Source organism: Pipistrellus hanaki (assembly GCF_964339955.1).
Source record: "Pipistrellus hanaki genome assembly, chromosome: 1".
NCBI lineage: Eukaryota > Metazoa > Chordata > Mammalia > Chiroptera > Vespertilionidae > Pipistrellus > Pipistrellus hanaki.
This window is the reverse complement of record NC_140503.1, coordinates 182,990,749-183,008,096: the sequence shown is the minus strand read 5'-3', so window position 1 is coordinate 183,008,096 and position 17,348 is coordinate 182,990,749. Positions and strand designations below refer to the sequence as shown.

Sequence of the window (17,348 nt, the reverse complement as noted above, 5' to 3'; positions counted from 1 at the left end):
CTACATACTGAAAATTTTAGAGGTAAAATAATGCCTGTGATTTGCTCTATACTCTGGTAAGGGTATTCCAAATTGTCCCTTCTCCCCAAAAAATAGAATGAGCGTAGACCTAGAACCAAATGAGCTGGGGTTCTGACTCTGGTTCTGCCCCTAACTAGCTGGGTGACTTTGGACCAAGTAACCAACTTCTGAGGCCTAAAAGTTACCTTGTCATCAGCTATGTCTATGCCGAAGGCAGGAGGTGCAGGAAACATTCTTCAAAGAAGTGGGGGCACTGGTGTAACATGGAGACATGGGGGCAGAGAGACAGGCAGTCAATCACTCCATTCTGTTCCAGAGCACAAACAAGAATATCTAAACACCTTAACTCAAGGTTTCCCAAATTGTGTTTCTCAAAACCTGTCAGATTATACCAGACTGGGGCAATTAATTGACATAGTTTGCCTAATCCCCTAAAGGCCATGGCATTGGCTGATTTTATTCTCTTTTGTGGAACCAGTGGCCAGCACAGTGCCAAAAACATACTATCATAATATGTGCTTACCACATGCTTGCTGAATGAATGAATAAATATATTCAGGTAAAGCTGGGTTGAACAATGTCAAACTGGTTTCTTGTGTGCATTTTTGAGCCTTTAATACATGAACAGACTCTATGAATCATACAGCATGCAGCGTTTCCCAACCTTATTTGATCATAGAACGCATTCTATTTCCCTTGAACCTTATTTATATCTCCAGTAGTTGTAGTCTTCTATAAATCAGTTTGAGAAACATCTTAAGCTTACATAATTTAAGTCCCTTTTACCGTCATGAAATAAAGTTCCCTATCTTTATGCATAAGGTAATTAAAAGACCAACTAATTTGATTCATATCTACTATGCAGCTGTTTTCTCCCAGCATCCTACAACTTCAAATCTCCCATCACCAGGCAGGGCCTCAATCTCGCCCATCTCCTAAGCAGCAGGTGTCTAGTCAGGTTTCTCAACTCTGCTCCCTGCCCCCTCACAACCAGTCTGCTCTGAAAACCCTTACACCCCTTCTTCCCCTACCGTTCCTCTCTGCCTCTGTAGTCATATTATGAACTTTCTTAAACTGTTTTAATTACTCCCCTTCTCCCTTTACAATCAACCCAGCAAACTTCTGATCTTGTCATTGACAATATCATCCCACCTCTGAAAAGTTTCCAAAGTACTTCTTCTCCCTTTTCTAGAAAAGTCTGTTTCTTCCTTTGCATTCTCCTTTGATCATTCCTTAATTTTAAGTAAATTCTTTAATTTTAAGTCATATTCCTCTTCCCTTCCTACCATTTATTTCAAGTGCTCACACAAGTAAATACACAGACAGTTTCATATCTCCATGCTTTTGCTTGAGTTGTTCTCTCTGCCTAAAAGATCACCTGTTGAAATCCTATTCATTTTTTAAGGTCCAGATCACAAGTAATCTCTTTCGTGAAGTCTCCCTTATTTTCCCACTACTCGTACCACAATGAATGACTCCCTTCTACTGCCCCCAGGCAACTGCACCACTCATCTTAGACATATAAAGTTAGTCTTAGACATATAAAGTTATGGATGCAGAGATGGCAGAGTTGGGAGAGAAGACCAGGAACCAGGTGAGTCTCCAGGGACAATGCCCAAGAGGTTGGTGGCAAAGGGGGAGACCAGGAGGTTATTTGCATGAATCGCTTGCCCTCTAAATTAGGAAAAGGGGCTTTTCATGACCTGCAGGCGGCACAGCGAAGCCAGAGGAAGGCCACAGCAGAGAGAGCTGCAGAGAAAGAGTGTTCTCATTCTGTGCGGAGGCTGGGGGTGTGGGAGAGTTGATTCACAATGGAACAATGCCCTCAGAGGGCCCCTGGAAAGATTTGGGAGGAAGCCAGTAGAAGGATGGAAGTTCAGAATCATAGGGGAGTGGAGAGCACATAAGAAAACAGCTGATCAGAAAGGTTGGGAGACAAGGAAAAGAGGCAAAACCATGGCCAACGCTGGCTGAGATCCCAGCTGGTGTCAGAGGCCAGATGAGTTAGGCGTTCAACAGTTTTTGATCAGCATTCAAAAGGAGGCTGATGAGTAATTTTTCCAATGTCTATGAAGAACAGATTTCTCTCATGCTCATGGCACAGTTCTTCACCTTATGTGTGGGCTGTGCCTCGGTGGGAAGGGTGGAGGGCGTGTGAGGAAGGGTTAGGTGTGGTATCTCCTTTCACTAGGGCAGGGTTCAGAGGCCTAAAAGAGAGGAAGTCCATCAGGAACAGTTCACAGGGATCCCAGGCCTCCGGGCACGCTGCAGGCAACAGCAGGCACCAAGGCCCAAGGAGGAGTGAGCTCACCCAAAAGTAGACAAAGAATGGCCGTGTGGAATCCACGACAGAAAAAGTCATCTTCTGAAAAGTATGCATATCCGGCAGGCTCCTTCAACTGCAAGTAACTAGGTTGTAGCAGACAACAAAAGGAAATGGCTAGCTCACGTGACAGAGAAGTCCTGGAATGCTTCTGGCCACACCTGAATCCTAGGATTCACATGGTGCTGCCTGTGCGCCCACCACCACTCCCTGCTGCTCCCCACTGCGTGCCGGCCTCAGTCATCCTCCCCTACTTCCAACAGCTTCCTGTGTAGAAGGGAAAGAGGGCCCCTAGGAGCTCCAGGGTCCCTCACTCTAGCAGCAAAAAAATTCCCAGAAGAAAAAAATGCCTCCTTTCCTAAACTGGAGCAGAAAAGGAGCCTGGTTGGAGTGACCCTCCGCCATGGGCTAACCTCAGAACCAACCACTCAGTCAGGGGGACACCATTCTCAGATTGGCCAAAGCTGAGTTAAAGGGCCACGCCTGGGGTTAGCGTGTACACGCCACCCAAACCACGCGGACTGGGAGGAAGACATGCCCCAGAGGAAGGAGTCTGGGAAAACAGTAAGTCCTCCAGAGTGGTCACTTGTCAGTCAGGTTCCAGATCCCAAAAGAGAAGCCTCGTCCTGCTAGTTAAAGAACAGAAGGGCTTTGAAGTCAGACAGAACTGGTTTTAAATTTTAGCTTTGACACGTAATAGCTGTGTGACCTCGGGTAAATTACTTCATTTCCCAGTGCCTCCGTTTCCTCCTTCTAAAATGGGGATAATAGTGCCTACCTTCTCGAGATGCCTGGAAAGATTAAATGAAATAATGTACATAAATGGCTAGGCGTAATGCTTGACACAAAGTGATCAATAAATGGTAGTTCCTCTTAGTAATAATAACAATAATGGAAATTATTTTTATTTAGGACAAGGGTATACCACATGAAGGGTGAGCTGTGATGAGGTGAAAGACAGCCATGTCGGCATCTGGATAAATCAGCCCTGGGTCACGTTTCACTAAGGGAAACTGAGGGCACAATACAGGGGCCTGAGTGGACACTGAGATACAAATCACATCGATAAATGTGTTAAGCACCTACTATGTATCAGGAACTAGGGATACAATTATGAATAAGACCTATGGCTCCATTTCTCTCTCACCAATATTTCTATCTCTCTGTCCCTCTCCCTTCCTCTCTCTTTAAAAAATCAATAAAAACATAATTTTAAATGTTTTTTTTAAATAAAAAATAAATAAAAGCTTTTAAAAAAAATAAAAATAAAAGACATACGACTCCAAGGTAAACTACCATGAAGAGTGACTACCATGAAGCTTTGTGACACTATTTGGGGGAGAAGAGTACAGGTTGACTGAAGTTGCTTCCTTACTTTCAACCACAGGATGTGGGCACTGGGTCAGTGCTGAGTGTACAAGAGAACAATGCCTGGGCCCAACTGTTGGAATGCTGGGAAGGAACAGAAGGGCTACAGTCACCCCGAACCCCACTCTATCTCACCCCCCAAAAAACCACATTTGCATGAATTAGAAAAAAGTATCTCTTCCTTTAAAAAGTTTACTTCCATCTTGCCAGAAACTGCCATAGTAAATAAACAAGTCTACCATATGGACAATGTGAATGGCACCCCAGAGTTTTGCAGTGTATAACTAGGCAGGGAAGATGAGATGGGGGTTGAGAGAAGTTAGGGGTGCTGATGGAATATCTGGGAATCCCTGAGCTTTTGGAATCCCTGAGCTTTTGGAAACAAAATACTAACTTTTTTTTTTTTTTTTTTTTTTCAAATTATAAGAGAAAGTTTATTTAGAAAGTCATAGAGGGTCGAAACTGGTTTGGCTCAGTGGATAGAGCATTGTCCTGCGGACTAAAAGGTCCCAGGTTCAATTCCGGTCAAGGGCATGTACCTTGGTTGCAGGCACATCCCCAGTTAGGGGGTGTGCAGGAGGCAGCTGGTTGATGTTTCTCCCTCATTGACATTTCTAGCTCTCTATCCCTCTTCCTTCCTCTCTGTGGAAAATCAATAGAATATATATATATATATATATATATATATATATATATATTTTTTTTTTTTTTTTTTTTTTTTTTTTTTTTAAAGAAAGTCATAGAGGAAGAAAGAAGTGAGACAGCATGGGCTCAGGAAACAAGTTACAGAAGTAAAAGAAGGCCCTTGGGGAAAGGGGTGGGAAAAAGCTCAAGAGAGGAGCATGCCAACAGAGAATAAAATAAGTTCTGCTGTTCAGCTGCACTGTTCAATATGATAGCCACACACCACAAACGGCTGTTGAGCATTTGAAATGTGGCTAGCACAACCCAGGAACTAATTTATTTTATTTTAATTAATTTTAATTATAAATGTAAAGCGGAACTAGTATAAAATATTTTGCCATTAGCCACAAGTTTATATTGTTTGGTAGGACTACAAATGATATTGTATTGCACTGTATTGTATTGCTCATATCCTGAGTTGCTTCTAATATCTCATTAGTAATTTTATATAATTATATAACATTATAGTATTTTTTATATAGTGGGTTACACAAAGCACATTATTAAAATTAATTTTGCCTATTTCATTTTGCCTTTTTAATATGGCTACTGGCAATTTTTAAATTATATTTCTGACTCAGAATATTTCTATTTGACAGTGCTGCTATGAAGACATCTTAGATCAAGAGGGTTAAGGGACCGAAACCAGTTTGGCTCAGTGGTAGAGCATCGGTCTGCGAACTGAAGGATCCCGGGTTCGATTCCAGTCAAGGGCATGTACCTTGGTTGCGGGCACATCCCCGGTGGAGGGGGGACAGGAGGCAGCTGGTTGATGTTTCTCTCTCATCGACATTTCTAGCTCTCTATCTCTCTCCCTTCCTCTCTGTAAAAAAATCAATAAAATATATTTAAAAAAAAAAAAAAAGAGAGAGAGAGAGAGAGAGAGAGAGAGAGAGAGAGGATTAAGGGGCTTGGAATGATACCCAGAGGAAGAGGAGAGAATAGCTCAGTGTGTGCAACTCAGTCAATACCCTTTGGAGACCAACTGTGTTGATTCTAGCTCCATCACTTAACAAAACTCCCTGCATCTCCTTGTGCTCAGGCTCTTCCTTGCCTGGCACATCTCCTGTGCTCCATAAACACTAACTATTGAGGGAGGGGGCATTATGTGGGAGTAAGGAAGATGCAAATGAACAGTCTCCCTGGATCACTAGCCTGAAGAGTTGCATGAGGGCTTTTACTCAATCTTGAATAAAAAACATATTTGCTTTTCTCTAAGTTCATTATGTCTTTCAAGCATATCAATGAAACTATTTTAAATGCTGAAGCGTCATGAAAACAGGATATCATGGCATTTCTGAGTTATTAGTTGGTTTTCGTTTTTGTTCCAAGTCATACACTTACTAACATCTTCAGTTAAGAGTTTACAATGAGCCGAAACCAGTTTGGCTCAGTGGTAGAGCATCGGTCTGCGGACTGAAAGGTCCCAGGTTCGATTCCGGTCAAGGGCATGTACCTGGGTTGCGGGCACATCCCCAGTGGGGGGTGTGCAGGAGGCAGCTGGTCGATGTTTCTCTCTCATCGACGTTTCTAGCTCTCTATCTCTCTCCCTTCTCCTCTGTGAAAAATCAATAAAATGTATTTAAAAATAAAAAAATTTAAAAAAAAAGAGTTTACAATGACATCTGGATCTCTTTCTTGAGAAAAAACTGGATGCTCATCTGCATGTAAAAATGGATTTTTTCCGTAAATGACTTCTTCACCACATCCCTGCCATGTTGCATGGAGCTGAGACAAGCAGTTTGACGTGTTAAGTGTCCCAATAGGTTCACGTTGACAGTAAACTTAAGAGTTTACACCATGTACTCCTTCTTTTGCATTATTTTTTAAAATAAAAATAACAAGAAGACTAGTTTACTCACATTTATATCCTGAAAACTGTCCATCCACACCTGTCTTTGTCCCCTCCTGTTTGGCAAAAGCATTTCTCCCCACCTCCCACTGACACAATCTGTTTAACAGCCTTTGTGGAGTCTTTCCAAAGTCACTTTGAAAATCAGTTTATCCCCAGCTTCTGTAATTACTTAATGCTCTTTAAAAATTCTAGTAAATTTGTCAAACATGATTCTTCCCCCCCTACAAAGAAGTAGCCTTCCCACTAAAAGTTTGATTTGCTTAAAAACTGTTAAATCCATTTTTCTAACAAATAGACACTCACGCAGAATTTATTTTCGATTCCACTTGTTCCACAAAATCCAGGAAAAAATTCCTTGGATACATACTACCTTAAGTTTATCCTCAGGTTCTCAGCAAGCCATTAACCTCTCTGGGGCTCACTTTTCTCATCTATATAATGGGCGTGCTATAGATGCCCCTTGCCAAACACAGCAGGCCATCTCATTATTCATGAATGTGTGTAAAACACTCTGTGAGAAAAGCTCAAAGTCCTTTACAAGCAGGAGGCCATGAATCTTTCTGAAGTGAACTGTTAATTATGTGTCATTATGCTTTGTTTAATAGGTGGAAAACCTGAGGCATGGGAACACAATACCAGTTAATAGATGACTTAGAAATCTAGCCCAATCTCCAAACATTAAACAGAAAGATGGGGGTGGGGGGGGGGGAGAGAAGAGAATGTAATTAGGAATTCACTCTGCTCTAGTTCTTTATCAAGACTCGCTATTAATGCAAAATTCCCTTACCTTACTGGCTGCCCTGCCCCTCCCATTTCCTCCTGAATGCCAGGAATGGGGAAATGGGTGGGAGGATTGGAGTTCCCTGTGGAACTATAATGCCCTCCCCGCTGCTTACTGGAAGGTTCATGAACCCTAGACCAAGCGCTAAGGTCAAATATAACATCATCACAACAGATAATATAACCACCTCTCCACCTTTTGTTACTGATTCCTGCACACTTTTCCTACCAAACATCCAACAAATGAAATGAGACTCTAGACATACCCTGTTTCCCCGAAAATAAGACAGTGTCTTATATTAATTTTTGCTCCCAAAGATGCGCTAGGTCTTATTTTCAGGGGATGTCTTATTTTTCCATGAAGAAAAATACGGTACACATTTATTGTTAAATGAAAATAAAGGAAATTTATTACCTGTATATGATACGGTAGTACGGTAGTTGTCAACACAAACCAGACAAACTGTGAATCCTACAGTATCAAGAATTTACTCATTTATTCAATGACAATCATGTCATCATCATCTGGAACATCATCATAACAATCCAATTCCTGAATTTCCTGGTGAATTTCTTGTGACTCCATTTCCTTCAGAATCAGTGGACCAAATCTCTCATGTTTAGCAATAGCACTGTCTTTAAATGAGTACTTCTTGTCAAGGTAGCCTGCTCGCAGTGCATTTGCAATGCAACTGTCAGTAATTTTCTCCCATGAATTCTTCACCCAAGTCACAACTTCTTGCAGTTTAGGTTTCACAGTTTCCACGCTGATTTCTCTCCATTCTATTTTCAATGTCATTAATTTCCATGCGCAAATTGTCTTTGAATGGCTTGTTTATTGCAATATCAAGAGTCTGGATATAGGCCTTATTTTCGGGGGATGCCATATTTCACTCAGAAAAAAACCTGTAAGTAGGTCTTATTTTCAGAGGATGTCGTATTTTCGGGGAAACACGGTAGTAAGAATGCAGCTGTACCCTGGCTGATGTGGCTCAATGGATAGAGCGTCAGCTCATGGACTAAAGGCTCCAGGGTTCGACTCCCATCAAGGGCACACACTTTGGTTGCAGGCTAGATCTGGGCCCTGGTTGGGGCACATGCAGGAGACAGCCAATCAAAGTGCTTCTCTCACATCGATATTTCTCTTTGCTTTTCCCTCTTAACTCTCTGAAAATCAATGGAAAAATATCCCTGGGTGAGGATTAACAAAAAGGAATGCAGCCACAGCAAATGGCCCTGTCACATGACCCTGGCTTTATCATCTGACCTATAACTGGGTACATAAAGTGGCCTCCATAGCTCCAGCTAAACCTTGTGTGTTCACATAAAATACTATTGAGCTAAAAGGTCAAAAAAGATGAATAAAAGCTTCACACCCTGGCCAGTGTTGCTCACTGGTTAGTGTCGGCCCACGTACTGAAGGATCTTGGGTTCAATCTCCCACCTCAGTTGGGGCACGTGCAGGAGGCATCTAATCAATGGGAGACATCGATGTTACTGACTTTCTTTCTCTCTTCCCTCCTACCTCCCTCCCTTCCATGCTCTCCAAAAAGTTAATGGAAAAAAATATCCTCAGAGGAGGATTGTAACAAAAAACAAAAACAGCCCAACTGGTGTGGCTCAGTGGTTGAGCATCAGCCCATGATCCAGGAGGTCACCGTTTGATTTCCGGTCAGGGTTGTGAGCTTGATCCACTGTGTGGGGCATGCAGGAGGCAACCGATCAATGCTTCTCTCTCACCATTGATATTTCTCTCTCTCTCTCTCTCCCTCTCCTTTCCTCTCGGGAAATCAATAAAAGTATTTTTTTTAATTTTGAACTCATTAGACTAGATAACCTAATCAGCACAAACTTCCCTGTATACTCCAAAAGCTACTCTTCTTAGCCATAAGAACCAAAACAATCACAATACTATGTTAAGAAGAAATATATGGATGGGAAAATATAATAATAGTAGTATACGTTGTCCTTTCTAGAAAGTGTTTAATGAAGAACAATGAGAAGCAATATATTGGGGAAATTTAAAATTGAATGCTCTCTGCTTCAGTCTACACAGCCAAAGTGAAGTGAAAGTCTAATCAACAAATCAACTAAATCTAATCAAATGTAATCAATTGGATACAACTTGAATAATTATGACTATATATATATATATATATATATATATATATATATATATATTGACTTCAAAGAGGAAGGAAGAGGGAGAAAGAGATAGAACATTGATTATAAGATACATTAATCGGCTGCCTCCTGCACAGCCCCTACTGGGGATCGAGCCCACAACCCAGGCATGTGCCCTTCGCCAGAATCGAGATGGGAATTGAGACCAGAATGGAACCCGGGACCCTTCAGACCGCAGGCTGACGATCTATTCACTGAGCCAAACCAGCCGGCCAAATACCTTTCTTTTTTTTTAATTAACTGCCAAGTATCCACAATGATCTGAATGATCTAGAATATTCATTCGGTGCATTAAGCATTGACCAAGCACTATGCTCTCCCCTAAGAGAGTTTACAATCAGCTAAAGACAAAAAGAACTTATGTGAAGCACTTAGCACATCAGAGCGAAACTAGGCTGCATGGAAAGAGAGTTTGCAATGGCTTCTAAGGTTTCATTTAGTGAAGGAAGAACACCTGTGGACACACAGAAGCAGGAAGGAGCACTGCAGGTAATCCTGTTGGCCACGCTTTCATTCCTGATGGTCCCTAGTGGGTTCTAGCAAAGTACATGTTTTCCAACCATCTCACCCTTCACTGTCACCCTCCAGAGAGCGAGTCACTCCTGCACCTCCTGCTCCATAGCAAGTGCAGCCCTGGCGTTTCCTGTATTCCCAATGCATAGCCACCACCCTGGGAGCAGAGCTTGGCTTTTTCCTTACAGATAAGGAGGTTGGGGAACAATGCTCTTCCTATTTCAGTGGAAGTTGACTTGTCATCGTTCCTCTGTGGGCAACCATAAAGTCAGGTTGATAGTATCCAGCTGCTAGTGTAGAATGCCTTTAGAAGTCACTGTGCCCTGAGGAATGAATGACTCAACTGGTGAAACAGGGTTGGGAAATGTGTGATGGTCCGGAGGAGCAGTCTTCTCTGCTCAGAAACAGGAACTTGGTGCACATTCCAAGAAGGGCATGAGCTTTGAAACAGGAAGAGAGGGTGCTGCTGCTGCTTGTAAGGCAATTGTGCGACAAAGTGGCCTCCAGAAGCAAACAATGATAATTTCCATCGGGGCCACAGGGCCACCCATGACACCAGGCCCGCCTTTATGATTAAAATATTAGAGTGACCGAAGCTGAGCTCCCTCGAGAGGCTACAGAGTCGGAGGCCGAGGTGACGGGATGAGTCCTCATAGACAAAGTGAATTTGAGAAATAGGAACAAGGGATCTGTGATCAATAACTATATACTTACAATCTAAGCTAGGGCTAGAGAGCTTCCCCATGACAACTGTGACCGATTGGGAGTGGATGCTGAGAATGGTAAAAGAAGGAATCTGAGGTCCCACCTGGACTCGGAGAGAGACTCAGAAAATGTTGATTACTGGTAAAGGCAGGGAAAAGGGCAGTACAGTGCCATGACTGAACCATGCTACTCTCTCTCTAGAGATTAGTTGAGAAATCTATAATTCCTCTAAACAAAAGAAAATGTAATTTTCTAGACCACAGTGACTGTGGTCATCTGAGCTCTGAGTTGAGTAGTCAAAGGTGGTGGGAAAGTTCATAGTTATAACTCCATCCAAGGAAGGACTGGTTGAGCTAGGATAGAGGCAATAAGTTGAGGCCAGGGGAACACAAGTTTGGAGATGGAGGCAAGGACTAAGCCCCTCACCGCTGGGTTCTTTTCAGCAAAGCTATTCTCGTGGCACAATCACATGGTGCAGAGTAACTTTACAACTGCCAGCGACCATGGGCCAATTTCACTTCTTTCTAACAGTTTATGACCCTAATCGAACCAAGGCAGGTACCCCCCTAAGCAGCTGATCTGAGTTCAATTTCAGTTGCTCCACTTTGCTTGTGTAGCCTGGGTAAGAGGAGGGCATTAGTAAAGGCTCTGAATCAAGTGACACTGTTGTCAGCAGAGAGTTAACTGAGCACAAAGCTTGAGGATCAACACTCCTGTCAACCATGTGGACCAAGTCTCCCTGTCCTGTCCAATAAGGTGATTCTCCCCAAGGATGGCAACGGGGGGGAGAGGGGGGTGCGCACGGGGCAAGGAGCTGGAAGAGCGGGAGGAGGCACCAACCCCATATACCTGGGGAACCAGTAGGCAGAGATGTGCTTGGAGTTCCAAAGCCCAGGCTTCCAGCACTCTGGATGCCCAGAAGACGACCAACAATTCTTTCCCAAGCATAAAGGTGTCCAGACACTGCCCACAATCCCTTCAACCATCTTGTCAAGGGCCAGCTTCAGGGAGAGTTAGGACACCATTCGCTGAGCTTTACTATGATTTGATAAAGCATGGCCCCTGCCTGAGAGTAACTATTAGCTGAGAAAACATGACTGTCTTGGTCTTGATACAGAATAAATAGGCAGAGCATCCTTTATAATAAAGAGGTAATATGCTAATTGACCATCACATCCTCACAAGATGGCGGTGCCATCCCTCAATCCTGCCAGCAGTGAATTTTCATGTAAACATTAACCTTTTAAGAAATTCTTACCCAAGGATATGATTATTTCTTTTAGATCATCTGTTCTCGGGGAACAGGCCTAAGCCCGCAGGTGGGCACCCCCCAAGGGTCCCAGACTGTGAGAGGGTGGGGGCTGGGCTGAGGGACCCCGTATGCATAAATTTTCATGCACTGGGCCTCTAGTACATTAATATCCTACATTCTAATCAGGGAGATATGAAAAGTATAGTTTAAGGACCTATGTAGGGCAAAGGTGTTGCCAATTAAGCACAGCACTGATTTGCATGTGTTTACTATACAGTTCCACAAGCCATCCTTCTGAGAAGAATCAAGTTCATTAACAGAAACACACTGCAGTAAGCATGAGTTGGCAAGCGTAGCAATATATTGAGCAGATTAATTGGAGTATGGGGAAAGTATAGGTCTTCCCTAGACACTGAAAAAGTAACTAAATTTAAAAAATACTTTCAAATACATAATGAGAAGATTACACACACTTCTCTTTTCTCCATATAAATCATAGCATTCCGTACCACTTGTGATCCTTGCCGACTAAGGAGCTACGAGTGCCACAAATTAACCTGCTAATCCTAAACTCATTTAGGAAGCTCATTGGTTTGTCGGGGTTGTTTTTTTCCTCCTCAGCTCTTTTAAGGGGAGAACCATCTGGAAGAGAACAAACTCTCAGAATTTCCTAAGTGGAAAAATGGGCACTCACTGGAAAAAAACACAGGCTATATGCCCAAAACGCTTAACTGTCTTGGATCGCCTTCAAACCCATCCCGTTGTGACCAGTTCCCACTGAGATCGAGCCGTCTCATCAGATATGCCGGTTTCCAACCAACGAATGACCACAGAGGAGACGGTTTCCAAACCCTGAGGTTAGGATTCGAGGAAAGGGGCACACTCCTGGGTCACGGCCCTAGTTTTTCCAATACATGCATTTCCCCGAACCCCTGTTCTTTGTTTGTTTTTTAATGTATTTTATTGATTTTTTACAGAGAGGAAGGGAGATAGTTAGAAACATAGAAGAGAGAGAAATATCGACCAGCTGCCTCCTGCACACCCCCCACTAGGGATGTGCCCGCAACCAAGGTACATGCCCTTGACCGGAATCGAACCTGAGACCCTTCAGTCCACAGGCTGACGCTCTATCCACTGAGCCACACCGGTTTCGGCCGAACCCCTATTTAAGATTCAAATACAACTTCCCAGAGAGAGAGAGAGAGAGAGAGAGAGAGAGCGCGAGCTTGGAGGGGCGAGGCGCTCGGACACGTGCAGTGAGGAATGTCTCCGTGGATGCTGCCAACTTTCACCCTCTCCCCCGCCGCGCGGCCGGGCAGCGAACCCGGCGCTGAACTCGCCCGGAGCAGAGCGGCCTCGGCCGGGGAAAGGGGCGGCTGCTCCTGGGAGAGGCCAGCGCCGGAGGCCGGAGGCGGAGAGGCGGCGGCGGCCGGGGCCGCGCACCTGTCCCGTCTCCGGACCTTCGGGGGCCGGGTCCCTCCCCGGGGTGCCGCGCCCGCGCTCACAGCTCACCGCTCACCGCGGGGCGCAGGAGAGAGAGACGCTTCCTCGTTCCACGAGGGTTGGTCCCTGGTCAGTCTCTGAGCGCGAGAAAGCCATCTCGCCCCGCGCCCATCCCCGGCCCGCGTCGTCCCGTCCCGACCCGTCCCCGTCCCTATGGGCCGCAGCCCCCGCCCGGGCAGCCCCGCGGACCGCGGCGCCCTTACCTGGCTGGAGCGCGCCGGCTGCGCGGAGGCCCGGAGAGTGTGAGGTCCGGCGGGCGCCACCGAGTCCCGAGCTCGGCGCTCGCCAGCCCCGCCCCCGGCCGCCCCGCCCCGTCCTCCATAACCCCGCCCCTTTCCCGGATGCCCCGCCCTGGCCCCCAGCCGCCCCGCCCCGTCCTCCCATAGCCCCGCCCCTGCCCCCGGCCGCCCCGCCCAGTCCTCCTATAGCCCCGCCCCGTCCTCCCATAGCCCCACCCCCTTTTACTACTGCGGGCGGGACCGGTTCTCCGCCCCGCCTGCCGCCCCTTTGAGACCTTAGGCCGGAGTGGGTCCCAGCAGCGTCCCGGCCCGCAGGTCTGCCTAGGTTTTGGGGAAGTCCCAGGAGCGTCCCCGGTGTTCCGGGCTCGACGCTGGGCCTCCCTGACCGGGCCTTTCTGCCCCAGGGGAACCTCCCCGCGAGGGCTCGGACATCCCCGGCCTGAAAGAACCCCGAGCAGTGCCACCTGGGGGTGACAGGGGACTTCTGTCTAATGAGGGGCGCCGCCTCCCCTTCCGCTGAGCACCGAGGATGACAGTGCAGCGGGACGCTGCAACCAGTTTTACCTAAAAGCGTAAGTCTTTACATATGCGGAAACTGAGCATATCTGAAACAAAAGATCAAGTGTCCTCATAGCAATGTCTTAACACTCCATTCATTGAAGAGAAGAGAAGAAAAAAAAAAAAAACAGCGTAAGACTCACCATGGGCCGAGCACTGTTCAAGGTACGTTACATGTTTTAACAAATCTGTGCAGTACACGTTATCAGAGTCCCTCATTTTCACTGAGAAGCTTACCTGCCGAATGTCACCCACCTAGTAAATTTAAAATCTGGGTTTCAAAGCCAGCTAGACTTCAACCACTGCTATCCTGACTCTCCAAAATTTGAGCGTCCACCAGGTCCCAAGAACTGTAGCCATGTGACAAGTTTAGGGGATATAAGACAGGGCTCTGCCCTCGAGGACTTTTATTTTAGTGTGTGAAGAGACTCAATCAGTAATCAATAAGCAAGCAAAAATGAAACTATCAAGCCATTTGTGAGAAGTGCCTTGACTAAAATAAAGCAGGATGGTGGACTTGAGAGTGATGGGGAAGGGGCGCCTCTGGATCTGGTGGTCCCGCAGGCTGCTCTGAGGAGGTGACAGTGGAGCTGAGAGCCGAATGATGGAACTGGCAGTCAGCATGAAGATGAAGAAGGAACTGGCAAGTGCATTGAAAATGATCATACCTCATGCTTGTTTGGGACTTAAAAATATGTCTTCCTATATTATCTCTCCTGTAATCATATAAAAACCCTGAGAGGAAATCTAAAAAGATTCCATTTTACACATGTTGACTGGGTTGACATAATTTCCCCCAGAGCATGTGTTCTCTGAGCAGAGGTCAAGAACCTTCTGAAATAGTATGCAAAAAAAAAAAAAAAAAAAAATGTGTGTATGTGCTGAAACACAGAGACAGAGACAGAGACAGAGATAGAGATAGAGATAGAGATAGAGATAGAGATACAATTATGTGATTGTGGTAATAAAGTTAGTTTTTTCCCCAAAAAAATGCTCATATACATATAAGCATAAGAGAGGACTTAGAACTTTCATCACATTGATCACAAAAACAACTGTCTTGAAGGGGCTCATTGATATTGCAATAACTAGAAAAACTGATTTCTAATTCACTTTACCTATGCTGGTTAGGTGATTCTGGTGGCTCACATTTCTGACTTAATGGAAATGAGGCTCTCAAAGTTTATGAAGTTTGATTGAAAGGGAAGCAAATCCTTAAAGTTTAAAATTGAAAGAGAAGAGAATGTTGATATTGTCTCTCTTAGTTCTCAAGAAAACCAGCAAGGACTGATCCACAAACAAATCATCTAGATCAACATAATTACTTATCGGTGATAATTGGGGTAGTTTCCATAACTACCTGTCTCCTGAAGAAAGCATTCATGACATTATCAATCAAACAGTTTAAGTAGGCAGTTGCCACAGCTATGTCACCCCCGGGGCATGTCTGGAAGAGTACTGGCAGTTGTTCTCAGCAGGGAGTTGTTGAAAAGAGAGACAGAGACAGAAAGAGAGAGACTTTTAGAGAATTTCAACAGCATCAGTGAAAAGGTGTAAAACTAAACTCAGGATGTGGTAGGTTAAAAAAAAAAAAGGCTCAATCTTTATTATTTCTTATGTGAAAAAGTTCAATACTTTAACAGAAAACAGAGCACAACGTTTGGGCCTGTATAACTCACTTTTACGTTGAGCACCTGTCAAAGGAAGAAATCTGGTGGTGGAATTTTAAGACTTCTTCTCCCTCTTCCTCCAAGGAGGAGATTCAAACAATGTGATTACTGCCTTCTTTATTTGAATAAAAGTGAGATCCAGAGCGGGAAATGGGACATTTGTGACTTCTTAGAGACAGGGGCTTCCTTCTTACATGATATCCCCATAGCTTCTATAAAATGTGTATGTTTAGATGAGCAGTATCAGGTTGACCATCGCTGCATGAGCAGGAAGCTGAGAAAACATTGGTGAACAATTGCAACAAAACTCCCTGTCATAGTGGAACAAACCTCTGGTGAAAAGGACAGTCATTTACAACACCATTTATGCAGGGACCGGTTTGGCTCAATGGATAGAGCTTCGGCTTGGGGACTGAAGGGTCCCGGGTTTGATTCCGGTCAAGGGCATGTACCTTGGTTGCGGGCATATCCCCAGTAGGGGCTGTACAATAGGCAGCTGATCGATGACTCTCTCTCATTGATGTTTCTAACTCTCTATCTCTCTCCCTTCCTCTCTGTACAAAATCAATAAAAAAAATAAAATTAAAAAAATGCCACTGGGATGCATAATTTAAAATAAATAAATAAATAAATAAGACACCATTTATTACCCATTGCTGCATCTACTGGGAGAATGAAGACCATTCTCAACAATCAGACTACTCAACATCCCAGAAAATGAGAACATCACTCTGAAGGACGCACAGTTATTGTGAGGGTCCCTAGAGGCACCCTGGGGAGGGACTTCAACCACATCCATGTGGAACTCAGTCTCCTTGGAAAGAAAAAGAAGAGGCTCCTGGTTGACAAATGGAGGAGAAATAGAAAGCAACTGGCCCCAGTCACACTATCCACAGTCACGCACAGAACATGAGGGCTTGTGTTACAAGATGAAGCTGGGTACGCTCACTTACCCATCAACATCGATCAATCTTCAGGAGAATGGTTCCCTTGTTGACATTAGAAATTTCTTGGGCAAAAAAATACATCTGTAGAGTTGCAATGAAGTCAGGCATTGCCTGTTCAGTATCTCCAGCAAGACAAGTTGATGCTTGAAGGAAATGACATTGAACTTGTATCGAATTCAGCTGCTTTGATTCAGCAAGCCACAGCAGTTGAAAACAAGGATATCAGAACAATCTTGGATGGTATCTATGTTTCTGAAAAAGGAACAGGTCACCAAGCTGATGACTATGCTCTTAAGTCATCCAGCTATAGAAACACCAAGATGCGGAATGATTTGTCACACGTTGCAATTTTTTAAAGAGGCGATAAAAGCCTCGTATTGGTTGGGGGCAGGGGAGAGGAATAAAATAAAATAGGATTTATCTGCCTCCTCTTGTGGTGGACTGAATAAAGGCCCCTCAAAGATGCCTTTTTAAGGTGACCAGACGTCCCGATTTTGGCAGGACGTCTGGTCACCTTAATTTAAATCCCTGGAACTCATGAATATATTAACTTACTTGGCAAAAGGGACTTTGCATATGTGATTAAATGAAGGATCTTGAGATAGGGAGAGTATCTGGACTATTCAGGTGAGCCCAATGTGATGATGAGGGTTTTTTATAAGGCAGGCAGGAGGGTCAGAGTCAGAAAAGGAGACGTGATGATAGATGCAGAGGATGTGCGGCAAAAGAGAGACTTGAAGATGCCA

General features: G+C 44.5%; 1 protein-coding gene and 1 pseudogene across 3 annotated transcripts in view; one reads left to right on the top strand and one right to left on the bottom strand.

Annotated features, from left to right (window-relative positions):
- Positions 1-13,481, bottom strand: part of TEC (tec protein tyrosine kinase) — a 112,987-nt gene extending 99,506 nt beyond the window's left edge. Inside the window, exon 1 of one of the 2 annotated variants that reach the window (XM_084899978.1) lies at positions 13,392-13,481. Coding sequence is in view for 1 of the 2 variants with exons in the window: in XM_084899977.1 (XP_084756103.1) it covers positions 207-254 (48 nt within the window). In the remaining variant the exon portion in view is untranslated. Of the gene's footprint in view, positions 1-206; positions 268-13,391 lie in introns of those variants that run through there. The other variant, XM_084899977.1, reaches the window with a different exon arrangement.
- Positions 13,482-16,328: 2,847 nt separating this feature from the next.
- Positions 16,329-16,958, top strand: LOC311612695 (large ribosomal subunit protein uL6-like; annotated as a pseudogene). Its single transcript has one exon. The product of its transcript is annotated as a large ribosomal subunit protein uL6-like (transcript).
- The last annotated feature ends 390 nt before the right edge of the window (positions 16,959-17,348 follow it).